This window comes from Gallus gallus, chromosome 1 (genome assembly GCF_016699485.2).
Source record: "Gallus gallus isolate bGalGal1 chromosome 1, bGalGal1.mat.broiler.GRCg7b, whole genome shotgun sequence".
Taxonomy (NCBI): domain Eukaryota; kingdom Metazoa; phylum Chordata; class Aves; order Galliformes; family Phasianidae; genus Gallus; species Gallus gallus.
In genome coordinates, this window is record NC_052532.1 from 7,056,004 (window position 1) to 7,083,755 (window position 27,752).

Consider the following 27,752-nt stretch of genomic DNA (forward strand, 5'->3'; position numbering starts at 1 on the left):
AGTGTTATTACAAATGCAAAGAATGAACAGGTTCAGAGAGTAAGAAATAGCTTTTAGGGACGCTTTTTAAAGAGCTTCACTTGAAGTGTTTTGTTTAGATTTTTAAATGTCAGCTTAATTCTATTTGTTAATTGAGACTGAAACATTAAATAAGTTCCCAGACAGGAAGAGTCTCTGTGATGTCATATCTGATATTACATCTGCCACTCAGCTACCCTTTCCCTGCCATTTAAATGGATGAAAATCAAATGTGTGTAAAATTTGGAAACGTTGCCTGTATTCCTTCATTCTCTGTTTTGTACTTAATTATTTTTGTTACCTTCTTACCTATTCATAATAACTGCTCTTTGTCTGATGTGGGTAATTTTTCACTGCATTATGTTTCTAAATTGACGTTTATAAATTAAACAGCAGTGTGCTGTCCCAGAGAGAGCAGCACTGTGGTACAATTAGAAATGTAATTGCACGGAGTCACCTGGGAGGCAGCTGGGATGGGGAAGGTATTGTAGATGCTGGAGACAAGGGCATCATACGTCCTGATCTTTCTGAGAGAAGGCATTGGCATAGGCTGCCCAGGGAGATGGTGGGGTCAGTGTCCCTGGAGGTATTCAAGGAAAGGGTGGATGTGGCACTGAGGGACATGGTTAGTATGCATGGTGGGGATTGGGTAAATGTTTGGGCTAGATGATGTTAGCAAAGGTCTGCTCTAGACATGGGTGAAATATGGATCAAGAACTCTTTCTGACCCCACCACTTACTTTATGTGCATCAGGAATAGGAAGTGTGAAAATGCACATGATTGAGCTCATACTGGGGAAAGGAGTGGGTGTCCAAGGCCAGCAGATACCTTGCTAAGCCATCTTCCTCATAACAGCAGGAGTGGTGAATGTGTAACTTTCATAGAAACGTAGAATCATTTAGTTTGGAAAAGATCTCTGAGGTCATCCAGTCCAACCATCAAACCATCCCCACCATGCCCACTAACCATGTCCCTCAGTGCACATCTACCTTTTTCTTGAACACATCCAGGGCCTTTCCACGGGCCCCTGCCTCTCCTGAGGGCAGAAAAATTCAGTTATCTGACTTACATTGCTGAGGAGCTTTGAATTGGCTCTGTCTTTAGCCAGCGTGACTCAACATACCACAGATTGGTATAGCTGCATCAGCATGGTAATGTGGATAAGCACTAGGAAAGGATCTGGCCCACGGATAACACAGAAGTAGTACAGAAAGCTGGGGATAAATAATTTCAGAATGCAGAGAGTAGTCATGGTACTAGTACTAGTAATAATAATAATAATAATAATAATGTTTTCCCTAGTGGGAGAAAAGTAGACCTTTCATGGTTGTTGTGCCTGGAGCTATTAAATATGGATGAGACAGATGAAATGCTGCTTCTCGTATTACACAAAAATGAATAAACAGTAGTTCTCAATCACTATATGCATCTCAGGCTTAAAAAATCCCACAAAAACAAGTTAAATATGAACACCTGCTAATGTTCGAGTGTAATAAAAGCTACTCTGAAGCTTTTGTCAACAAAGTGAAAAGATTTGCTTCCTTATAAAGCCTCTGATGGCAGCTCACCCATTGTGTATTTACACTGCTAAAGTTAGGAAACTGGATTCTCTCTCAGGCATGGGACCCAATAAGCAAGTTTATTTAACTGTCCGACTTAGTGAGTTGATAGTTGTGTCTGGCTTACTGCAGATGTAGTAGTGTGTGATGTTGAAAGCAAGAAACACTTCTGAAATTTTAAGTTTTCATGTCAAGATGGCAGAGACAGCAAGATTTTTATTGGATTGCTCTTCAGGGGAAGAACTATGCTTTTGCCCATACTTCGAATGGTGGGATTTGGGGACAGCAGCCTGTAATACAGGAGGAAGGGAGAGTTAAGTCAAGTGTTCTATGGTGAAAACAGGTCTGCTGCCATCTGGTAGCATGTAAGATGCTCTTCCAGTTAAGTAGTGGGTGTTGTACTGAGAGAACCAGGGGTTTGTCAGCTTTACTCCCTCTCGGCTCAACTTCCCATGCATCTCACGCCACTGACAGAGCTGCCTAATCCTGTAGGGATGTTCCAAGGATTAATGCATGAGGAATTTTGAAGTTTTGGGCTATTCTAACTGAAGGGACACAAAGAATTGTTGCATGTCATTTAAGATATTGTAACTAAGTCTTGGGATGTGACCTTTATTTTAATTAGTGTCATCTCTCCTCTAATCCTGCAAAGAGACCACTGTTATCTGCACTGGCAGTAAAAGATGCACCATGTGATTCATTTAAAGCCAGATTAGAGAAAGACAGCGGTTATATTTATTCCAGAGAGATCAGACCAATAAGATCACAAAGGCTCTTTCCTCTACAGGTATGTGATAAGCCTGCAGAGCTGTGTTCTCTCTGGACATCTCATGGTAATTTTCTGCTGTGTTAATTCCCCTGAAGTCAGTGGTGGCATTTATTACTAGACATCCAGACTAGCCTGCTTAGGTGGAAGTGATCTCATTGGAATTGAACATGCACTTCTCCTTGCTTTTGCCATCAGTTAACCCTAAAGACATTCCTATACTAGTGTCAGTGCTGGATTTTACTCCTCATTATTCTACATGCCCATTTGTTACATGTGCTGCTGTCAGCTGCTGCTGACTCTACCGCAGTAATAGACCATAGGAGCAGCTGTACAGGGTCAGGGCAAAAATGCAGCTCTTCTGGTGTCCCATCCCTGCAGCCAGTGCCAGATGTGTGGGGTGAAAAGTATAGGCCAGCACTCAACAATAATGTGATTGTTACAATGCTTTGAGTATGCCTTTAGCATTCAGTGAGATGTCCCTTCCTGCAGAAGCTGAAGAGTTCCAGTTTGTTCACTAATCTCTTGTAACAGAGCTGTTTCATACCTGCAGTCAGAGTTGTCTCCTGCCTTGATTCTGCCCACACGCAATGAGGATCACAACAACGCGCAGCTTTTGGGGTGGTGAACTGCTTTCTTAGTCATCCTTAACGCTGAATGTTTTATGGATTTGCTGTTTGTTCATTGCTCTTTTCTGTCTTTTCACCTGTTCTTTATCCATGCAACGCGCTTCTCCTGTCCACAAACAGCTGAGCTGCTCAGAGAGTCTGTGTTGATGCACTCCTTGAAATATAAGCAATACATCAACATGATCTCATCTGCATATATGTTGACTCCTCCACAGTGCTTCTCTACATTCCCTTTTCAAAGGTCCTTTTCCTCAGTATGTCATGTTGTTCCAGGTCTTCAGTAGTTCTGTCCTTTTCTAGAGGGATGTTCTTCGTTATAGCTTTTGCTTACCTGCTGACATGAAATTTACTAATCTGGAGTTCCCTGTCATTCCTGAATTGTTGCTTTGAACTGCCTTTTGAAAGTTGTATCACATAAGCTGTTATTTATTTTTGTGTACCACTAATACTTTAACCAAGAAATTTATGCCTGTGGTTAGAGCTGCAATACTGTTACCCATAAGTCCTCCTAGAATGGTTGGGTCAGTCCAGACTATAACCCCTTCTACCAACCTTGTTAAGAAGGTCTCCAGCGTAAGAACCTCCCCAAATCTCTCTGCAATGAGCACAGATTCACCCCAAAAGTCTTTTTTTTTTTTTTTTTTTGCTGCTGCTGTGTGGGTTATTTCATGCTTCTTACATTTGATTGCTTCCTCATCCACCAGTGACAGAATCACAGAATCACCCAGGTTGGGAAGACCTCCAAGATCATCCAGTCCAACCGTCAACCTACCGCTAATACTTCCCTACTAAAGCATATCCCTCAGTACAGCATTTGGTACAGCTCTGCCTTCTGATATGTGCAAAAAAGTCTTTACTGAATTTTATGCCTCTCACAACTTACTCTTCAGATGCTTTTTTCTGCCTTTTGATGTTTTTAGACTATACCCGCTGGAACTTAGAATCTGTTCTATTTCCTCATTTGGACACAGTTTCTGATTTTGAGGATGCTGTCTTCTCATAGTTCCTCTTGCCCAGATGCTTGGTCTATCAGACTTCTCTGTTTCTCAAGTTGTGGGGTTTTTTTTTACACAGAGTGTAGATTTGTTCTGAACTTCGAGTGTTGATGTTTTGAAAGCCTCCTGCAAGTGTTAACTCTCTGTCTCTGCCTCCTAAGAGCTTCTTCCTTCTTGCTAGCAAGTTTCCTCATTTTTATAGTTCTCCTTTCCAAATAAAACACTGCACTGAAGATATAGCACAGAGATATAGCTCTTCTTTCCGAAGAGTTTTGGTTTTATTTCATGTATGTCCTACAATATGTCGAGTTTCTTGCCTTGGAAAGCAAAGGGGAATCCAGTTCTGCAAACCCTGTTCTTTGTTGATCATTTTTAGCACAGATCTCTAGTCTTGGTTTAAAAACTGTTCAGTATTTTTGTGATAAAACACCCACTACATGACATGGGAGAGCAGTTTGCTGCTTAACATCTTAAAAATGTCCCTTAACAGGGAGTTAGGGAGAGAAATTATTTGGCAGCAAATGTAAAATGAACAAATGAGAAGAACTGTTTTCTCCTATAATCTGTACCCAAACAGCAAAGCTCAGTCTATAGGAGGCTGTGAAATTCAAGGTGTAGATGGGCTCTATAAACTGAATTATACAGAGCAGTAGAGTTTAGGTAGCTAAGATGTTATGGGTCAGTGTGAATGTCACTTGAAAAGAGATTCCTTCTTTGGATTGCTGACTGCTGGAAGTTTGGGAGATATACTGGAGGAAGGCTTTTCTGCTACATGAGCTCCATTTCTTACACTCTATCTCTTAATGACTATTACTGGGGGGGGGGGGGGGGGGGGGGAGAAGAGCTTGAACTGGTCAGACCCTGTTGAGAGTTCATCGTGTCTTCCTTTAACCAGGTAAAGGTTTGCCCAGAGAAGCTGTGGGTGCCCCATCCCTGGAGGTGCTCAAGGCCAGGTTGGATGGGGCCCCGGGCAGCCTGAGGTTGTGGTTGGCAACCAGTGCACAGCATGGGGCTGGGGTTTAATGATCTTTAAGGTCCCTTCCAACCTAAGCCATTCTATGATTCTTTGGTTCTATGAAAAAAAGACTTTTCATGAACAATTGGTTCTATGAATTTTGGTTCTATGAAAAAAGACTTTTCATGAACAATTAAGTGACTTTACAATTCAGATCCCAAAGTCTCCATTTGCATGGAATTACTTCTCCTTTGCTTGGAAATGGAAACATTTTGATGAGGAAAGGGCTTTGTTTCAAAGAGGTAAAAAAATTTAGAATCAAAGTAGATTCTTAGTCATAGCAGAAAGCAAAACTGTTTTCCCCAGGGAAGTATCATGCTTTTCCTGCTACTCTGACAGTTTCACATATATCCTCTCAACCATTCATGTTTTAAAGGGCTCAAAGCTTATTTACTCACAGTTCATCTCCCATCTGATCATAGTGGGGACAGGCACTGCCTCATTTTGATCTGTAAAATGACCCCAAGGAACAATGTGTGCATGTGCTGACAGGATCAGGTGTTCAGCCCTCCCTTCCTTGGAAAGCCCTTTCAATGATGATAACCAGAATTGTCCCTGAAGACCAAATTTCTGGATTTCTTTTTCTTTTTTTTTAATAATTTTAAAACCTGTGTGGGGAATTGGCTCCCAGATAATCTTTACACTGCATTGGGAGCTTTTATCCCACTATTCCACGCCACTCTGCATTGCTCTTGTGTGATCTTTCAGGAGGACTTTCAACCACCGGTGAGCATGTCACTTGGGAGGATAACATCTCTCTTCCTCTTGACTCATCTTTATAATCACAAAACAGCTTCCAAAGAAGCACTGAATTTATTTGTGTTGGGTTTGCAGAGGTATGTTCCCCTTTCCCCACCCTCATCCATCTCATTGGGTAGGTTTGGTGGTGCTGGGACCTGCTCTGAGGTCTGATCTGGGATGCCTGGCGCCACCCGATGACTGAGGAACATGGTCTGTGTGTAGCATGTCAGCCTGCAATGGAAATGAGTTCTTAGAAATTTCATTTTTAGAAATAGGTGGGGACCGTGGCAGCCATCTCCTAGGAAACCCCTCTTTGTTTTGTGGGGCTGTGTTGTGCTGTGGTTGCACTTCAGATAAAGGGAATCAGAGTTGCTGTAAGGTTGTTTCTGCCAAAGTTTTCCAACACAGAAGGACACCCATATGCAACAGTGTACTCTTGTTGGTGTTGGTAAACTGGCTGGGGCACTGAGATGGTTTATTTTGAGCTGTTGCTCACTGTAGAAGAAGAGGTGAAAACAGAGGCATGTGTAGCCCTGCATGGGCAAGTGTTATTGCTGTGAGCTGAAGCAACGGGCAGTTTATCACAGCTTTGATGAGTCAAGTGAAGATCAGTAGCCACAGCTTACATAGGCACACCCAGAAGTCTTCAGTCGTCACCCCCTTACTAGTAGGAATCTAAAGTCTTTTATGGATTATGTGACAGAGATCTCAATGACTGATGGCTTCCATGGAACAGATTCACCTCTCTGAGTGGGGAGATCTGTCCTCCTTTTTGCTGTCTGCCATGCTGGCAGATCTCCTTCCCTCCTGACGCTGTCTTCTGGTGGAAGCCGGTGCAAGCTTCTGCTTGCTTAGGTCACTTGGGGAATTGCCTTTTTGCCAGTCCCATTGTAACTCCTTGACATGAAAAATGCTCCTTCAGATCAGAGCAGAGGCACACGATAATAGGTTTAGGGGAAGAAAGACTTGCTGATGCTGCACCTGTTTTGTCAGTAGTCTCTACGCAGTACCTTAAACTATGGAGAAATTCCTCATGAACTGCATCTAAAAGGAAAAACCTATTTTTGAACTGAGGCTTGCCTGTGCGGAAAGCGTGTGGCAATTCTTTTAGCAGAAGTATCTGCGAGTTTCAGAAGTGCCTGGTAACTTCTGCATACAATTGTGCTGAAATAATCTTTGCCAAAATGTTTGTTTTCAAGCTTGCTGGTTACTAGGCAAACTACTTCACTACGATTTCTTAACAGTCTTCAGCTCAGACATGAAACCACATGTCAAGATGCTGGGGAAAAGGCAAGCAAGCATTCTTGTGGAATTTTAAGAGGGGGCCATTGGAAGTAAGGTTTCAGATGGAGATCTTTTTATCGTGCAGTGGCTTTTCCTATGTATTGTTCCTACAAAACAATTTGTATTCCATTGTATTGAGTTATCTCTCCCTCCCCATCTCTCTCTAATTCTTTATTTTTAAACTCTAAGCTACCATTTGGAGTGGGCAAGAATACAAAATACACATCATTTTTAGTCCAAATATTTAAAACAGTTACATACGCAAGACCGGCTGGATGGTTAACAACAGGATGAGAACAAGCCAATTAAAGTTTCATAGAGGCACAGAAGGGCTCATACACAATGAGAACTGTTCAGCTGTGCATGTGACAGCTCTGAACTTTGTGGTCTCTTCTTTCAGTGGCAGCTCATTGTGCTTGTGGGGGGCGTTCTGGTTGGGGGCTGTAGGTTGGGTCCATGCTATTAGTCTGGAAGAGGCAGATCCTAGGAGATGTGCCTTGGTTACATGATCCGATTAACTAACCTAAATTTGTCCTTGAAATAGGGAGGAAATGTGCTGTGTTCATGGGTATAGAAGTCTTACAAGTCCTAATCCTAGCTTTGATTTGAATATATGGTTATTCTGCATACTCAGGTCCTATACACTAGTGAGAAAATTTGTCTGCCTTAGCCTAAAAATTGTCCACACTGTAGATGTCTTCAGTAAAGACATCTCAGTTAAGACCTCTCTGCCAGGGACTGTTGGTGGAAAGGACTTAAGCATGATCAAAGCATGCTTGCCTCAACATATTTTAGAATGGGATGTAATTATCTGTTAGAGATTGTCCTCTGTTGACTACAAAAAGGATTGTAAAGGGTGTACTTTTAGATTATGTAAAGTTCTTGGCTTTTAAATAATTAGTTACTTACGAAGAATCAGCCCATGTGGTTTCTGTTCCTCAGCTCCCTCGTCTGTAGAATGGATCATGCAGTTCCTGAAAAACAGGGTCATCATTTGAGAACCACAAGTAATGTGGTTGTTCGCTTTTAACTACCAAGGAAGATCACCAGAACTGATACTTAGGCTCTGCATTATAAAGAGAGAGCACGTGAAAACAAGAGGTGCTGTGCATGCTTTTGGAACTTGGATTTGTGAAGGTCCAGACACCTTTAGGTAAAACTCCTGGATAAACTGGAGTTTCACGTGGTTTAGACCCAACTGTTAAGTTACTTCCTCTTCAGACAGTTGCTAGTTTAATCTTATCTATGCTCTGCTTTGCTATGAAAGTTGCAGTGTCATCCATCTGCTTCCACATTTATCCAGCCTCTTTGGAAAGTGCCATGGTGTGCCAGATCATTTCTTATGTTTCCATGTAGAGAAAGAGGAAGAAACATGCTTTTCCAGATTGGTGTAATCTACTTTATATGGCCAGATAAGATCTCCAGAAATCAGATGTGTTGTAATTGACCCTGCATATATCAGTGTCAGAAGAGGAGAATGCATAATGGAGATCACTTACACCTCAATAAAGGTTTGAGGTCATTATTAGAAAAACCAAGGTAATTCCCTGTGAGAATGCTGCCATCAGATGGGAGACAAAGAGCTCCTTTTGTCTTATAAGGTGAAAGGGGAAAAAAAAGTGCTTAAATGTTTGGAAAGAAAGTGATCATAAGTGGAGAAAATAAAGTGCTTAACAGCACAATTGTGAAATGTATATTAGAAGGAAGAGATCAATACAGAAAGTTTGTGTCTTGCTTTTGATTCTGGATAGCTTTACTGTGACTGCCACAGAGGATGAAAAATAAGTAATAGGCCTTTAAAGACAGCACTTCCTTTTCAACAGGGGTCAGAATTAACCAGAAAGAAGCAAATAGTTCAGGAAAGAAAAGGGCTGTTATAACAAACATGATTGGGAATCTGTGCTGGGCCAGTTTCCCTTTTTAGCATCCATGCATCTCTGTCTTAGAACAGACTGCATAACTTCCTATTGAATTAGCATACACCAGGCAGCCAAAACAAATTAGTTCATCTCAGAAAGGGAAGAGTTTCTGCAGAAACTTTCTTTTTAGCTTAGTTTCTGAGTTTTATGTGATTTACTCACTTTTAGCCTAAGTTTTAAGCATTAACTCCTTGTCCTGCTCTGCGCATACCAGCTTTTCTTGCTCCATGGCCATGTGCTTTGGTGCCTTCATTCTGCTGTTGCAGGAGTTACAGTGCCCCAGGCACTGCTGAATTTCTCATCTGCATGGCTGGAAGCTGTCCCAGCTCTGATCAAAATAGTTTAAATGGTTTCCTGCAGTTTTTCCGTGGCTGAAAATTGCTGACCATTAAGGAGGTGGTTCTGTTCTGGTGAAGGCGATTCAGGGGAAGAGGCATAGGTATGAAGGCAACTACCTTAGCTACCTATATTGTCATAATTTCATGCATTATTATGTGCAACTTTAAATTGGTGTTTGATGGCTCCACAGAAGTCTCTCTTCTCTAAGTAGCTGATGAATTTTCAATCTTAATTCTAGGTTTTTTTTTGCTTTTTTTCTCTGAGAGTTTTAAGTATTGAGGAACAAAACCAAGAAAAAATGATAAGCCACAAATTGCCATTATATTCTTGCAGCTGACTGGTGACAAAAATAGTCAAAACATTAAGCTGTTGTTGTAATTGTAGATAATAGTTACCAAGAAAGTAGATTGTAGATAATAGTTACCAAGAAAGTAGAAGTTAATCCAAGCACTTTTGGTGACTACACACAGCTTCATGCTGCTTGTTCCACTGTGCTGAGTTGCATGGTAATGGTTGGGAGAAGACTAAAGTGGTTGCTTATAAGGAGGGTAAAGAAGAAGCTCTACCTGGAGCATGATTGTAGAATCATGGAACGGCTTATTCTGGAAGGGACCTTAAAGATCATTTGGTTACAAGCCCCCTGCCGTGGGCTGATTGCCCCCCGCCATCTCAGGCTGCCCAGGGCCCCATCCAACCTGGCCTTCAATGTCTCCAGAGATGGGGCACCCACAGCTTCTCTGGGCAGCAATGCCAGTGCCTCACCATCCTCTGAGAAAGAAGTTCTTCCATCATCTGTGTTATGGTCATAGCTATGAGTCCCAGCAGAGATCTGTGTTGGTGTGGTTCCTCTCCCCAGACGCTGTACTAGATGGGGAGCAACAAGATGGTGGGAGAGGTGAAGTCCTGAGCTAAAGGACACACAGTCTGTCCCCATGCATGCCAATTCCCAGGCTCCTCTTGGCTTATAGGTAAGTGGCCACTTAACCTGCAGATAAATGTTAAACTCCAATGGTCCTAAAGTCCTAGCTTGGGCAAAGTACTGAGAGTACTGGTCTGGGGAGCAGAGAGGTGTGTCAGTGGTACAGAAAGCTGCTGCTTGTACAGGAACATGCAACAAACAGCATTTTTGCCTCTTGCCCCTTGTTGTTATTTGTGTGTTCACCAAGTAATATCAACAGTGTTTTGGACACAGTTCTAAGTGCTGTTTATCATCTAGAACTTGTAATAGCAGCTTCAGCATGGGACACCAGGCACTTCTGTGGGTCATTCCTGCGGCATGGGTCAGGATCAGCCATCGTGAGGGAATCCTGGGTCAGACACAGTCCTGATGGTCAGCTGAGTCGCAGAAGAGATTTACCTTGCCCCAAGGTAGAAAAGAGTATTTTTGGTTTTGGCTCGGTGGTTTGATGGAAGTTAAATAAGTAGAGAGACTGAAAATACCAACGTTAATACAGTGTTAATCGTGGTCGTCCTATGTTTGCAGAGGTGGAGGAAGCATTGCCATAGAAGGGGCTGCAGGGTTGGGATGGTGTGTTTGACAGATGAGAATAGCTAGAAAAAGCATTTGTCCTCTGAAGAATAGATGGCATCAAATAGACTAGTATGCGTGTTTTCTTTCACATATATTTATATTAAGCTGCTGGGAACCTGTAGCAATATTTGACTTCTGTACCACACTTAACAGTCCCAAGAGTCTCCTCTGTTCTTGGCTGAGCGAAAACACCCTCCACACTTTGATTTCGTTAACTTTGCATTCAGGTATTGTGGACCATTCATCATTTTGGTTTGATTGGTTTCACTCATTTGTTAGTCTCCCATCTCGGGGTGATCTTCCCAATGGATGTGGTATATTTTTCAAACTGTGAGCGTTCACTAATTTTTTCCATGGTTTGGCTGGGGCAAAGTACACACAGAAGGCAAACTGTCCTATAATTAAGAACATTAGCTATACACAGACTGAAGATGTGAAATCTGTTTCCTGACTATGTCTGTTGATTTAGTGTGATGGAGCACCTGCTAATGCAGTGGAAAACTGTTCAACATGGAGGTCTCTGCAAATGGAAAAATTAAGTTTTATCTCTCCATCAACTCTTTGTCTTCATTTGTCAGTTTCTGTGACAGCAGTATTTTTTTTTTTGCTGAATGTCAACAGATTTGCTGTCACAGTATTTGTTGTTCATTGAATTTCTGAAATTAAGTGTACTAAGTTGTTATTCGCACAGATGAAGAAAAGTTATTTGGCCTTTATTTTGCTTTGATCTTCAGGATAACCTGATCTTGCAGCCTCTGCTTTCTAACAGAGAATCATAGAATCATTAAAGTTGAAAAAGACTAAGATCATCTAGTCTAACTGTCAACCCATCACCACCATGCCCACAAAACTGTGCTGCTAAAAATCCAATCTGTTTGGTTATGAACACCATTCATATTCTGATGATAATCTCAAAATCCGAATCTGTATACCTAGATTAAATAAAACAACTGAATGAAAAACAGTTTAAGAAAATTAGAACCATAAATAATGCCATTGCAGAGGATGCTCCTTGGTCCGTAAGTAGGGGATGAGGAGTCAGAAGGTCTCAACCACCTTCCAGAGTTTGCCATTATCTCAAAGTCACAAGTCAACTTCTTTTTTTTTTTACTTCTACACTGTTCCTAATTCATATGAAAAGGATCTAGATCATAAAACTATTCAGTGCCTTAATTAGAAACTCAAAAAGAGCTAGTCCTCTAGGGCAAATGATAACATGGTCATAACTTTCAGAAACGGGTTCAATTGCTGCACTTCTATTTTGGCAGCTAACTAGGTGGCTTAATTTTTGCAGAAGTTTCTTGCGTACCCATTTCCACTGCTGTCCCTCTTCCTCAAAAATGTGATATTTTCTTATTCATTTACTATGAGAGGTGTTTTGAAGGCCCCATTTTGGAGGACAAAGGCTGGGTCCCAAGGTCTGTTGTAAAGGTAGCCATGAGCCATTTCCCAGCTGCTGGGCATGGATCATCCCAACCATTACAGATACCTTTTGAAATCATAACTTTAAATTAAATTAACCTCTCTGCCCATAAAAAAAATCCGTGTCACAGTGCAAAAATAAATATTGCCCCACATTTTATGGGGGAAGGAGAATAAAAATCCCCCATTTTCTAACCCCGGGCATTTTGTCAGAACTTTGAACGCAGATCATTTTAGCCCCCAATAAAATAATATAATAAATTCTCACAGGTAAATTGCTGCCTTCGTTAACATTTTGATTTTAAAGGGCACATTAATTCTTCTGGGGGAATGTCTTTTTTAGCAAGCCTGCCAGGTTGGTAGTTCTGGGAATGTCTTCTGAGGAGGTGGAGAATTTCTGTAGGATATATTACTGCTAGAAAGAAAATGAGCAGCCTTGTCCTGCTGACTTTAATGTTTATCTATTCATGCATAAGACAAGAGGGATTCAGTGGGGGGCTGAACTGAACTATTAAGTGTGGGTGTATTCAACAGTGTGTTTGAAATTAAGATAATCACTTGTCCATCCATATGCTGTTATTTCTGACTCTCCTTTGACTCCAGCAGACTGCAGTAGTGTCTTTGATGCCTCTTGCTTGCTGATGCTTTCTTCTGCCATTTCTTTCTTCTTATCCTATACCTCTCTTTCCTATCTCTTTAACTTTCTGATCTCTCTCTGCATCTCTTCCCTCCCTTCTCTTTCCTCCCATTTGCTTCAATTCATTTTTTCCCCCTTGCTCTGTGACCACAGGAGCTGTGGACCATCAGTGCCAAGGGCTGGCATGTGTGTGAACGCTTTAAATGAGGTTCAGCTCATTTCATGCTTTAATGAGAAAGGCTGTTAAGGAGATATGGGATTGTTTTTCATGAGTATATCTCAGAATTCCCAAACAATTGCATTTAAATTCACAGAGTCTTCTTTCAACCCCATGGCTGCCCTGGTATGTGGCAAAAGAAATGCAGCAAAATAATGAACCCAGATAAAACACAGACATTGCCCAAAGCTGGGTATATTGCATAGAGGGATATAAAGGGATTTCATTTATTTTGTTGTCTTAGAACAGCAATGAAATCCAGATTAGAATGGAAGCTCCATGTTTTATAGCACTGTAAACATTCAGAGGGCTGTGTGAGCAGTAAATGACCAGTATGGATATGCTGCTGCTTTACACGGCATTTAGCTACAGGCAAAAAGATTGTCGAAGATACAGCTGGCACAAAGTGGTGAAAGCCTGAGCAGATAGGGCTTAAGGAATTCATGAAACACAGCTGGGAGATGCCCTGTGAGTTTCTGAAGCCAAAGCCAATTAGCACTGAAGAGACTTAAGACTTCTCAGAAAAAAGGATTTTACTGCAATTCCACTGTTGACTGTCCCAAGTACGAGGGTCAGGAGAAAGGCACTATTTAATGAACAAAATAATTGGGAGCATTGATGATAGGAAAGCGAAGAATAGTCTTCAAAAATACCTTGGGTGGCTCGATTTTCATTTTTGTTACTCCAACAGCTGGAGTCTATGATGCTATTACATGCCATGGCAGATAAAACACGAAGTAGAAAACAAAGTTATTCCTGTAGAGTAGCATGAATGAGTCTGGTACTTTTTTTGTCCTTCTTACCAAAAAATGAGGCAAAGCATGCATTGTTCAGAGGGTCACTGCCACATGGAGGCAAAGTGTCAGTTTGCAAAAGTCATTTTTAATCCATTCCTAAACTTCCTGTCTCTTTTCCATGTTACTGTTAATGGCCAAAGTATTTCTGTGTAAACAGGCATCTCTTCCCAGAGCAGCATCCTCTCCTTTCTGCCCACTTCACTTATCCATTGGCTCAATTTGTTCAGCTCTTTTGCAACTTGGGAAGTGGTGGTGAGGTTATGGGTGCTTGACTGTGGCATTGAAGCACCTGGCCAGGAAACACTTCTGTTGATCTATAAACATCTAGATAAGTAATGATCACAGGGAATGAATCATAGAATATCCCGAGCACGAGGGGACTCAGAAGGATTGAGTCCACCTCCAGGTTCCATTCAGGACCACCCAAAAATCAGATCAGAATGGAAGACAGGAAAAGTGCGGTAGCAAAATATGGTCAAATATTAACATTTTAGGAGCAGGCTGGATCAGGGGTGGATTTGCTTAGCCTGCTCCTTAGCTGTCTTCTCAGAGAGTTATGCAGAACGGAGTAACCTATTGTCTTGCTTCTTCTGTGTTTTATATATAAAATACGATCCTTCTGCTGATGGTGAGGCACCAGCATAGGCTGCCCAGAGAAGCTGTGGATGTCACATCCATGGAGGTGCTCAAGGCCAGGTTGGATGGGGCCCTGGGCAGCCTGAGCTGGTGGGGGGCAACCAGCCCACGGAGGGGGTTGGAGCTGGGTGGGCTTTGAGGTCCCTTCCAACCCAAGCCATTCTACGATTCTCTGCTGGTGGAATTAGTTTAGGATCTGGTTAGACAAGCGTGTGGTTCTGGTGCTTCTTGGGCAAGGCAGGTGCTTCAGTGAAGGGGATTTGCTGGTCCTTAGGAGGCCAAAGTATTTCAGTGCTAAAACAGGGCTGAGCAAATCCTGCTCAGTGTCCCAGTGATGCTCAAAGACTCCAAAAGCAGTATGAGACTAGTAAAACCACATAGGCCTGTAATATATTCCTGGCCTCTTAGTCAGCTGCAGATGCTTTGGAGGAAGAGCGCAATCAATGATACTGTTATGGAATAACCTAATGAAGGTTAAGCACTGCCCACTCTTAGCAGTTAGCGACTGGCTGCTGATGGTGTTTCTCTATCCTTTATTTGTGTAATCCTCTCTGGGGCAACTGCAGGGAGGCCGCTGTTCAGGCGGCCATTTGGACCTGTGCTTTAATCCGATTGTTTGGCTTTAGCGATTACACACGGCCGTTTGTTTTATGGATTAACTCTGTGTGCAGGGAGGAATTCTGCTGTTGCCTCCCTGTCTGAGTCAGGGGTGAGGAGATGCTCAGGGCTGCCAGGGAGGAGCACAGCGGAGGCCCTGACCTGGTCAGTGAGGTCCCTTTACTCCCAGGGACTTTGCAAATTCAGCCTCCAAAAACCTCAGAAAGAGGAAAAGTGTGTCATTGATCAGCTGTCCCCTGCGTGTGGAAGTGGTGCTTTCATATTTTTAGCCTTTGCTCAACCTCTGCTGGGTTATAGTTCTTTATTAATATTGTTGGGTTTGGTAAGCCTTTCATATTTTGTGTGAACATAAATGTCTGCATATACTTGAGCATTTTTCACTGTTTCCTTCATGGTATTGCTGTGATTAACAATTGCAGCTATCAAAGCTCACCAGAATGAGATTCGATTGCCTAATTTCAGTTAACAGCTTCCAAAGAAATGACACCACTTAAAGCCTGAACTTTTCTTCTCCTTTCTTCCTTCAGGGGCGCATTCTCTGAAGTTGTTTTGGCTGAAGAAAGAGCTAGTGGGAAACTATTTGCAGTCAAGTGCATTCCCAAGAAGGCACTGAAGGGGAAGGAAAGCAGCATAGAGAATGAAATTGCAGTCCTGAGGAAGTAAGTACCAGACCTTCATTTTTGCTTCTTTGTTTCCCTTGTGCTCCTGCACTGAAGGAACAGGAACAGTGATTGACAAGTGTGACTGGTAGGTTGTTCAGCCTGTCACAGGCAGACAAGAATGCCCGCGTTTAAATGAGGCTGAAAATGTTTAGAGAGATGCTCTGATTTTCTCTTATATTAAGCCAGTCCAGATGACTGCAAAGTGACGTTGAAGAGGAGTTAGGCTGGAGTTAAAACCTATGATGCCCTGCAAAGCCCTTTCCTGCTAATAATGTCAGCAGTTGGGTCACTGGCTTTGAGGAATGTAAGAGCAGTGTTGTTCTTTCCAAGTGCTCAGTGCAGATTATACACTGTTTGCTATAAACTTATAGCGTGCTACAGATGGCTGTAGGTGATGGTGGTAGTACCATGGAGAGGTCCATCTGGAAGGGACATCCCAGGGCAACTTCTGTTCTATCAGAATTGTCTATGATGTGCAATTCTTTCCTGTCTGTGAGTGTAAGACATAGCTAAGGCATAAATAAGCAGCTCATGACTGCTATGAACTCATTGCAGTCATTAGAGGCTTGACCTCATCCTTATCTTATGCTCTGAAGGTTGGATTCGTCTCACCTGATTGGAACTTGTCACCTATGAATTTCTTTCTAATTAATGGAAAAAGATTAGTGACTTTTGGGTTGGTCCATATAACCTGTTCTATTCTTCTAAAAACAACTTCTCACTGAATGCAAAGTAATACAACTATATAAAAGTCTACATTGGACTGGAGCAATCTGATGCCTGCTGCACTGCTGTCCCCAGTGGGGCTTATTGCCCCCAGCTCTTGGTCTTGTAGAAGCTGATAGCTCATTGTGTGAGCACAGTGATTTGTCTGAGCAAACCTGATCCTGAATCTTTAAAACTGACTAGAAATTTCTGTGCTAAATGCTCAGACAGCCTAAGATGGAGAAGCAAATTCAAGGGCAAACTTGACCATGTCAGTAGGCAGAAGGGATTCTTTTCAGCAGAGGTAAGGAAGTGAGGCTCCAAACATGCACAAGCACTTGTTGCTGTTGCTTTCCCACAGCCAGACCCATACCAGGTCAGTACAATGTACACTCAGTGATAAATGCAGTGTGCTGGCTTGCTCTGTGGAGGTATTACTAACCTGTCATTAAGCCCAAACCACTGTCATCTCCATGATCAGGTAGTAATGGATGCTGGGCAGCTTGAAACATTTATTGTGTATATGGGTCTTTCCCCTGATACTCAAATGCTGATATAAGAACAGAGAACACAGCATCTGGACCGAGCTGTTCTCACTGTTGTGGCAGGGGATGAAGTGGGTGTTGTGGTTTAACCTGGCAGGTAGCTCAGCACCACAGAGTTGTTTGCTCCCAATGGGACTGGGAAGAGAATAATAAGAAAAAAAGATCAACAAAATAGAACTTGTGGGCTGAGATAAAAACTATTTACTAAGACAGAAAAGGAAGAGAGAAAAAAGTAATGATAATAATGTGTGTGTATATATAGCAATATATGTATATATAAACAAGTGACACACAAGCAATTGCTCACCACCTACCAAGCGATGCTCAGCCAGTCCCCAAGCAGGAGCTGCTCCCCAGCCAACTCTGCACTGTTTTTCAGGGTTTTATTTTGCATGATGTCATATAGTATGAAATATCCCCAGGGCCAGTTCAGATCAGCTGTCCTGGTCCTGTCCTTTCTCAGCTTCTTGTGTCCCCATAGTCCCCTTCACTGGCAGAACAGTGTGAGATGCCCCTGGCTCTGTGCAGTACTGCTCAGCAACAACTAAAGCATCGGTCTGTTATCAGAGTTGTTTTTTCTCCTAAAGCCAAAGCATAGCATCATATGAGACACTGTAAAGGAAAAATCAATTCTGCCCCAGCTGAAACCAGGTCTGTGGGCAGAAAATTCCTTAATTTAATACAATTCGTTCTACTTTGTCTCTCATCGTACACTCACTAGGGCCATAAGAAAGATCTGTCTTATTTTTTTAATTTGGTGTCTCCTAATAAGCTGTTGTTAATATAAACTTTGTATGACATTGTATTTATTCTGAAAATAGACATCTTTGCTAGCAGACGCAGCACTGAATTTGTATGCACCACCAAGGAAGCACTTAGACAGATCCAATTTGTTATTTTCTGCTGTTGAGGAGAGAAGATACCAACCTGTTCCTCTGTTCAATGAATTAGCTGCCTCTAAAAAATACAAATAGATTTGAAAGGGGTGAAGTGGTCCTGAGGAGCTGTTGCTAAGCCCCAAAGGTATCTGTGCATTCTGCTTTTGTTTCTGATAGCTTTCTACCAAGTAGGGATGGCAAGTGTGTGTGATGTGTGATTAGTGGGTAGGATGCCAGAGCCCCAGGCTGCCACAGCCATGCCATGCCATGCACTAACTGGCCACTTCTGCAGAGGATGTGCGCAGATGCCTGGCAGAGGGATTTGTCCCTGTTCCCTGTGAGGGTTGTGCAGAGCTGCAGAGGATGGATGCAAAGCAAATATAAATATGCGCTTTTGTTCATCCTGTTCTCCCTTTCTATTTTTGCATTATGTCTTTGGAGTGCTTAATCTCTGATGGGATTAAAGTCCCAGAGGACTCCCTGCGAAGCTGAAATGCAAAAGAAGTCTTTGTGTCCCCTTCAGACATTTCTGGGGACAGCCGGAGATCATTAAATCATAGAACCATTAAGGTTGGAAAAGACCACCAAGATCATCTAGTCCAACCATTAACCCATCACCACCATGCCCACTAAACTAAATGGTGCTGACCATGTCCAGAACTGATACACACGAATGTCACCTGTGCTTTTTACCCTCTGGAAGAGGTCTGTCCCAATGTCAGTCCTGCCAAAATCACCCAGATCTGACAGAATTGAGATGGAGAAAGGTTTGCATGATGCTGTCTGTTGAAGTCATGTTTTAATAACGGCTTTTGAATTCAGGATTGAAAGCATGAATGTAATGACCAAGATCTGTGCAACCTGCTGTAGGGATCCTGCTATAGCAGGGGGTTGGACTTGGTGATCCCCAGAGCTCCCTTCCAACCCCTACAACTCTGTGATTCTGTAAAAACCCTTGGATCTGCTCTCATTTCTTCTGCTGACTTCCAGCATGACCTGAAATGTCTTCTGTCTTAAATATTTATTGTCTGTGAAACAGCCAAAAATTTTTGAACGAGAAGTTTTACCTGCAGAACCTTTGGCATTCCTTTCACATGTCAGCAGATACAGGAGAGTGGGTCCAAGAGGGGAAGTTTCTGGTCTAGACTTTTAGTGCAAAACCATCACAGTGTCCTACCAACTCTTCTCTGCGTTTCACCTAAAAACCCATTGGAGGTGCTAACCAAACGCTGTGCTGGGGAAGGCTGATGGTGCCCATGCAGAGTTCATGGAAGGTAGACTAGGAGATTTTATCTTTTGGATGCTCCCTGTCTGTGGGCTTGGCCACTGTTGCTGCCAAGACAAAATGACACATTTTAGAAGCGATGTTCTGCTAACAGAGGAGCGAACTGCCAGCCAACTGATCTGCATGTTTGTGCCAGTGCCAGAGTGAATCATGCACACTCCAACATTTTATTTTTCCATGGCCAACAAATCTGTTCTTAAAAAAGAAAAAAAGACGGAAGAGCCGTTAAGTCAATATTTACACCTAGCAACCTTAACAGGGTTCTTCCAATATGGACTCTCTTGTTTCCCGTGGAAATCCATGGCAACATTCCCCAGAGACTCCTCTGGGTGGAGACGTAGTGGGAAGGAGCTCGCTGCTGGGTGCAGTGCTAGCACGAGTGATGCATGCAGCTAATCCAGGAGCTCCAGCCTGACAAATTCTTTCGTCCTCTTCTCAGCAAAGCATTTAAGCATGTGCCTAATTTTGGATGATAACTGATCCCTGTGAAATTGGTGGACTCTTTGAGATTACCTTGCTGAACTTGGGCCTAAAGGGATGCTTCGCAGCAGGGGAAAAATCATACAATCATTAAGGCTGGAAAAGACTACTGAAATTACCTAGTCCAAAGATCAACCCATCCCCACCGTGCGCACTCACCATGTCCCTCAGTGCCACATCTACACGTTTCTTGAACACCTCCAGGGATGGTGACTCAACCACCTCCCTGGGCAGCCTGTGCCAATCCCTCACCACTCCTTATGAGAAAAAATGTTTCTTAACATCCAACTCTTGCTACAACTTGAGGCCATCTCCTCTCATCCTATTGCTGTAACTTGGGAGAAGAAGCTGACCCCCACCTCACCACAGCCTCCTTTCAGGCAGTTGTAGAGAGCAATAAGGTCTGCCCTGAGCCTTCTCTTCTCCAGATGAACAATCCAGTTCTCTGAGCTGCACCTCAGAAGACTTATGCTCCAGACCCTTTACAGCTTTGTTCCCCTTCTCCGGAAACACTCCAGCTCTGTGAACTAGGTCTCCATGAGGAGCAACACTGCACTGGGTTACACAAACTTCTTCTGACCTGAAATGCGGGGAGTTTCATAACCTGCTCAGAAAGCAACACTTTTCTGTTTTTAAGCAGAAGGGTAAATGCAATCTCTTCCATTGTTTGCTGTAGAATAGTGGCAATTTCTTCCCAGTATGGTAATTGTGCAGGTGTGAACAGGCTGAAGGATGAATTGGCTGTTAGACGGGTTTCTGCAGGCAGTAGGTGGTGTGAAGAGCTGGGATGCAGCAAGGCACCAGTCTGAGCTCTAGAGAAGTAGAACAAAACAACCTTGTAGGAGTCAGACAAAAAAATATGCCTGTTTATTATTATTTTTTAATATATCTTGGGTGTTTTTTTTTTTTCTTGGCTACACCACCATTTATTGAAGAGAAACTTTCTAACTAGGTAATACCTGCACAGGTTCGGTGCTGAGTCAGGGGAAGGTGAAGGGAAGGATCAATGCACCCAAGTGTATTGATTACTTCCTAGCAGCCACATGTACAAATTAAAGTATTGTTAAACAGATACTATTCAGGTAGCAAATCAGACTCTGCTTCAGTTAGTTTCCTCTGAACAGGGATTTAAAAAATATTTTATAAACTCTTTAGATATGTCCCCACTCTCATCTGCTCTGTAATCTCCTAGATCCTTAGGGAGAGGTGCCATTAAATTCCTTAATCTGAGCCATACTGGCTGAAGGCATGTTCCCTGTTAAGCAGCTGGTGAATGGTCTGGAGCACAAGTCTTACAGGGAGCAGTTGAAGGAACTGGGATTGTTTAGTCTGGAGGTGAGGAAGCTCGGGGGAGACATTATTGCTCTGTAGAGCTTTCTGAAAAGAGGTTGTGGTGACGTGGGGATTGGCCTGTTCTCCCAGGTAACAGTGATAGGATGAGAGAAACTGGCCTTAAATTATACTAGGGGAGGTTCAGGTTGGATAATAGGAAAAACTTAATCTCAGAAAGAGTTGGTGAGGCATTGGCACAGGCTGCCCAGGGAGGTGGTAGAGTCACTGTCCCTGGAGGTGTTTAGGGAAAGGGCAGATGTGGCACTGAGGAACGTGGTTAGTGGGCATGGTGGGGGTGGGTTGACGAATGGACTAGATTATCTTAGTGGTCTTTTCCAACCTATATGATTCCATGATTCTATGTTTTGCTCTTTTTCAGTAGCCCACTGATGAGAAACTCCTCCTAAAACTTCTATCCTCAGCTCTTGCTTCTGTAAGGGCTTATCCATTCCTGGCAAACCCCATAGTCTCCGGGAAGCTGAAGCAACATGTAGTTTTGAAACCCATTAGTTATCTCTTATTAAACTCTTCTGTGCAATTTAACTCCAAATAAAAGGCTACATTAATTCTGAATAAAACTGTTCATGCAAAAACTTAATGCACCTGAACACAAATTTGGGCATTTAATTAATTTGGATGAATGTTCCTGAGTGACTTTGTAGGTTAGAACCTCCTATTCAATCCATTGGATGTTTTTGATTAAAAAAACAAAGCTCTTGCAGGCCTGGGTGGTCCCATACTCCAGTTTCCCAATCCAGAGGCTCTGCTGGTGCCCACCAATGCTCTATTATGGCAGTTATTTTTCTGTGAGAGATCACCCAGCTGGAGCACAGGGCCAGACAAACTGAAGAGGAGACACTCAGGTCCTGTGATAGTGAGTGTTAGTGTAAAAGCAATGGTAATTAGGTCGTGTAACTGGTGTATAAAGAAACTACTGTGGGACCGGTGTTTAAGTAGTCAGTGACTAATTACTTCTTGATGCTCCAGTGGTAAGAGCTCTTTTCCTTTAAAGAAATGAACGAGATACTTAAGAAAGGAAAAAAATAATAATAAAAAGCCCCAAACACTTGGCAACTGTATCTGTCAGACAAAATCACTTCTCTGAAGCTTTGCTTACCCTATAGACAAAACAGGCTTGCTGTTTTTCTCCTTTTTTTTCCCCACCCTGTGAATAATGGTAAGAGGATAGGCTGCCTCAGCAAGAACTGAGGAGACAGCTGGTTGTTATATTAAGTAATCACTTTCAGAGAAAGCTTTTACATAGATTTACTAGCTAAAACCTGGCTTGCACACACCGTTGCAGTAGTGCTGGGGTGACAGAAGGCTGGGTCTGCCCTCCCTGAGCTCTGAGCCCTGCCAGCTGCAAATCCCAGGGCTTCCCAAAATCTGCATCCCCAGCAGGATCCTGAGGGTAGATCAGGGTTCCCCGGGCAGCAAAGAGATACTGGGTGGAAGGGAGATTTAAGTAAGCTGTTAGAAAGAAATTATTTACCCAGAAGGTGGTGAGGCACTGGCACAGGCTGCCCAGAGAGGCTGTGGGTGCTCCATCCCTGGAGGTGCTCAAGGCCAGGTTGGATGGGGCCCTGGGCAGCCTGAGCTGGAGAGGGCAGCTCTGTGTATAGTAGGGAGTTGGAATTGGATGATCTTAAAGGTCCTTTCCAACCCAAGCCATCCTATGATTCTGTGATGGTGATGTCAGCGACCAAAGAACAGGGCTGCCCCAAGGATATATTTGTTGGCATTGCACATGGGTGGACTTCATCACTACCCATGGGGCCACTGTTAGTGCTAGGTACTACTGCAGGCATGGCCCCTGGAGAAGCAAGCTAGACATGGAAAAGAGCCAAATTCTACAACATGCAGGGTAGAGGGTCGTTTGGGCTTAACTCAAAGCTGACATCAGCTTTAGTCCATGAGATCACCACCCAAATGAAGGAAATACAAACAGCATGAGTCGCCCTTCTCGGATGTCAGGCAAAAGTGAATCTGACCCTATATATATAGGTATGGCATAAGATCGCTTTATCTTGGCACTGCTTCTTGACTTCTTGCTAAGCAGCTCATTTTGCTGCAAAGAATTCACACTAGTGGAAAAAAAACATAGTGAAATCTGAAACAAAGCTGACACCATTTTTGATCACTGAGATGCTGGAAACTTTGCAGGGGAAGACTTTGCAGCCAGGACTGCCCAGATCGTATTTCATGCGAGATTAGATATAAGCTGATGTAGGGAAGCAGATCACAGCATCTGAAAAACCCTAAAATACATTAGATGAGGAAGGAAATAGTAAACATGAACAAAATCCGTGATATCTTCTCTTGTCATACACAGTTTTATCTACAAGCAACGTGCTCCTCAATAGCTTCCCAGTGGTGTGCAGTTTTCAGTGTTTCAGCCTGCCCTCCTGCAGCGTGCTGAGGGGCTGCTGTGTTCCTTGAATGAGGCTGCAGCGTGAGAAGCTGTAGCCTAATTTCCAGGTGACAGAGCGGCTGTGCTCCCTTCTGGGGAGCCCATGCCTTACCAAACATCCCTTGCATAACTGTTCTTCAAGGTCAGCCCGTGCCCTGACTCATCTCAAAAGACAGGCCCCAAGAGATGGGGGCAGGTCTAGGGGGATGAGTGTACAGCAGAGCTCAAAGCTCCTGCTTGAGAATTAATTTGGTACACTTTGGAACAAACAGCTGCTTTCTGAAATAGTTACTCCGAGATGCTTTCAAATTAGCAGAATGTGTTTTTCAGTGTAAGCTGCGCCAAGCGTCTGCTTTATGCGGGGCGCATCCTCTGCATGGCTGCATGCACAAAGCTGGGGTCCTTTCAGAGCTTCTAGCTACAGAATGACAAAACATACCCTGTTTTCATGTGCTTATTACTCAGGAAGACGGTTACAAGCATATTGCATTGATACAAGCTCCTGATTATTTGTGCTGTTGTCTGTTACCTAAAAGGAACAAATTGTCAAGAGGCATAAAGACTCTTCAATAAGATCCAACAGTTTGATAAATGACTCAGCCTTATATCTGGACACATAAGGTCTCTGTCACTCCCACGTGTTCAAAGCAAAGAGTTCCCTTATTGGTGAGCACCTGTCTCCAGCAGGGCCTCATAGAGCACCCAGTCCTTGCATAGCAGGACACGTATCTGTTTGGCCAACCAACACCATGGTAGATGTGGATTTGTGTTTGGAGGATGCAGGTTGTTGAGTGGTGCGGTAATAACAGGGAAAGCATTTTCACAGCTCATTGCAGTCCAAATCTTCCAGGAAGCACTGGTGCTGAAGATGTCCTAAGTGGCTCCACTGAGCAAAATATTTCCTCTTGCTTTTTTCTTAGGGTTCTTCATAGGTCATCTGGAATACTTCATCCGAAAAGAAGTTGTTACATTACACTTTTTTTCCCCATGAAAGCCATTTCTTCATTTGGAAGATGTATAAAAGACTATTTACAGGCCCCATGGCATTTGCAAAGCGAAGATGTCATTGTCAAAATGCTACCAACAAATTGCATTTTGCCTCTTTTCTAATTTAGTCCTGAAACATTAACTGGAGGATTTCAGTGTTAAATATTAAGCTATTGTGATGCCCTGTTGGAGCCAGTTAGCTTAACCACACAACTGCCATACTTTAATGATGGATAAGTTATTTACACGCGCAGTCCAAGCACCTCAATGGATATTCCTCTATCTCATTTTCTTGCTATTAAAATCCATGGCATTAATTCATAGAGCATTGCAGTGTGGTGAATTAGGGTATAATTTTCAAAGTGCTGCATAAAGGAAAACAAGTAAATGCAAGGTAGGATTCATCTGGCCAGCTGGAAGCTTCCTCAAGGTACACAGCTGCATCTGAGCTCACATCTCGCTTGTTTAGGAAATCATCAGATATGCACTTCTAAGTGGATCAGAATGTACAGGCAGAAAAAAAACAAGTATTCCAAAAATGTCAGTTCATGAAGGTAGAAACAGGAATCTTATCAGAAATGACAGTTTTCATAAGCACTCCTTGTCTAAAGCAGTTGTTTACTCTTAGGAGCATGCTAGAATGCTTTGTGAATACAAGCTACTGCATTTTAGGCCTCCGCTATGTGGAATCAGACCAGCAGAGTTATTGCTGGGCCAATTTTGTGGCTGGTGAACTCAGTGTGAATTTAAACACCTCAGTTGGCAACTCTCTTCCAGGGGGTTGTGGTTAATGGCTCTATGGAGGTCAGTGATGAGTGGTGTCCCCCAGGCATCCAGCTTGGGACTGGTGCTCTTCAACATCTTTATCAATGGCATAGAGAGTAGGATCGAGTGTACCCTCAGCAATCTTGCTGACATCAAGCTGAGTGGTGTAGTTGACACAACAGAAGGAAGGGATGCCAGCCAGAAGGCCCTGGACAGGCTCAGAAAGTGGACACGTGAGAACCTAATGAGGTTTAACAAGGCTAAGTGCAAGGTGTTGCAATTGGGTCAGGTCACTCCCAGATACATGTACAGACTGGGAGAAGAACTCACTGAGAGCAGCCCTGCAGAGAAGGACTTGGGGTTGTGGTGGGTGAAAAGCTGGACATGAGCCAGCTGTGTGCTCTTACAGCCTGCAAGGCCAACTGTTTCCAAGGCTGCATCAACAGAGGGGTGGCAGCAGGAAGAGGGAGGGGATTGTCCCCCTCTGTTCTACCCTCAGGAGTCCCCATTTGGAGTACTGTGTCCAGGTCTCAGCCTCCCAGCACACGAAGGATGCAGAGCTGTTGGAGCAGATCAAGAAGAGGGACACTAATTTGTTCAGAGGGCTGAAGCACCTCTCTTATGAAGAGAGGTTGAGGGAGTTGGGCTTGTTTAGTTTGGAGAAGAGAAGGTTCTGGGGACACCTCATTGCAGCTTCCCGATAAATATGAGAGGAGTTTATAAACATTAGGGAGAACAACTTTTTACACATTTTGATAGTGACAGGACAAGGGGGAATGGCTTTAAACTAAAGGAGAGGAGATTTAATTTTGACAATTAGAAATTCTTTACCCAGAGGGCAGTGAGGCAGTGGCACAGCTGCCCAGAGAAGCTGTGGGTGCCCCATCCCTGGAGATGCTAAAGGCCAGGTTGGATGGGGCCCTGGGCAGCCTGAGCTGATGGGGGCACCCAGCCCACAGTAGGGGTTGAAAATAGGTGGGCTTTGAGGTCCCTTCCAACCTAAGCCATTCTGTGATTCTGCCCTCCATTTTCATTTATAGAAGATGAATCGCAATTACATTTTCTCTCTTGTTAAGGTCATGATTCCACATGTCTGGAAGCAGAGTTTGGCACAAGGAGCTGGCTCTGACCATAAGAAAATGGGAATACATTTGCACTCCATCCCATATTCAGCTGCATCACGTTAAACCCAGAAGCTACCTCTGTGTTTTGAGTACATCCTAGGTTGACAGCTGCATAAATTAATTGGTATTTTGCCAACTAAGCCTGCAGTTGTCATCTGTACCACATATTGATTCAGTCTTAAAATGCTTACTCAGACAACACTTAGTTTGTGCTCACTAGAAGTTTTGCAGAAAAAAAAAATGTAAAATAAGAGATATGCAGCTATGGATTTCATTTTTTGACCAAGGAAAAAAAAATGATGATGATTTTATTACAAATTAATTAAATTAAAAATATATATATATCAGAAATTCTATTTTTTAACATACCTTATATTCATATGACATTACCTTAAGCAGAACAGATTTGTGTTACCCTGAAGGAAGACTGGCCATGCTATGGGGTCATGCTTCTGCAGCTACAGGACTTCAAACCTATTAATCAAATCAGTTTTCAAAGTAAAACCTAATATTTTCCTTCTTTGCGTTCATATTTTGGTGTCTCTGGTTATCAGATACACTGCCCAGCTCTTAATCCTTGTAACTGCTCAAAACTGTGGTTTAGTTTAAGTACTGGCAATTCACAAGCAGACTACAAAATCATTTCCCTAAGAATGTATGGCAGCTCTTACTTTGCCAGATATTTTATCAAATTAAAGTTATTGAGCATTACATTAAATAGGGATGCTATTGCATCCTTTACTTTCTTATTACTGCTTTTTTTTTTTCCACAAGGGAATAGATATAGGTGAATTCAAGCTTTCTTAGAGACAAAGCCATCTTTTTGGAATGCATCTAAACTGTCTTAAAAGAATTGATTTCTTTATTGTCAAAATTTGTTTAAAACTTTGGAAATATTAGCAAGAAGCATTAGCAAGTAATCTAGGGTGTTTTATAGCTCCACACTGAATCAGAAACAACTGACAAATGCAAGGCAAATGCCAGGTATGCTTTTGCACACCAGCACTGACTCCTCCCGAGATTAGTCCAAAATTTCTATATATACTCCATTTGGGTTCCACCAAATGGAATAACAGCCTGCTTCAAATATCTTCATACCTTTGTGATATCTGCTGTCTTGACTGACGCACCAGGGATTAAACTGGGACCCTTTTGGATTTACACACATGTGTCTGTGCATCCTCAGCTGATTCAGGCCATGGTGGACTGGACACTGGGCACAAGAGCTGACTCTTGCTGACATACTTATTTGAAAAATACACCAATGTGTGCTTATTTTTTCACTGTTCCATCCTTTTTTTCCCCCCTCCATCCACCAAAAGCAGAGGAGTCCACATGCAGCAGCCGTATTTGGCGTCATACCCTTTGCCAAGACGCGCCCTGGAGCAATGCAATCTGGTTATCCCATGTCTGCTGTAAACTTGGTAATTAGAACAGAAAACAGCAGCTGTTCAC

General features: G+C 42.9%; 1 protein-coding gene across 4 annotated transcripts in view; it reads left to right on the plus strand.

The window, feature by feature from the left end:
* Window positions 1-27,752, plus strand: part of CAMK1D (calcium/calmodulin dependent protein kinase ID) — a 226,804-nt gene that overhangs the window by 77,641 nt on the left and 121,411 nt on the right. For all 4 annotated transcript variants that reach the window (XM_040654620.2, XM_046909274.1, XM_003640331.6 and 1 more), the window contains exon 2: window positions 15,652-15,783. In XM_040654620.2, the coding sequence (XP_040510554.1) occupies window positions 15,652-15,783 (132 nt within the window). The remainder of the gene's footprint in view (window positions 1-15,651; window positions 15,784-27,752) is intronic.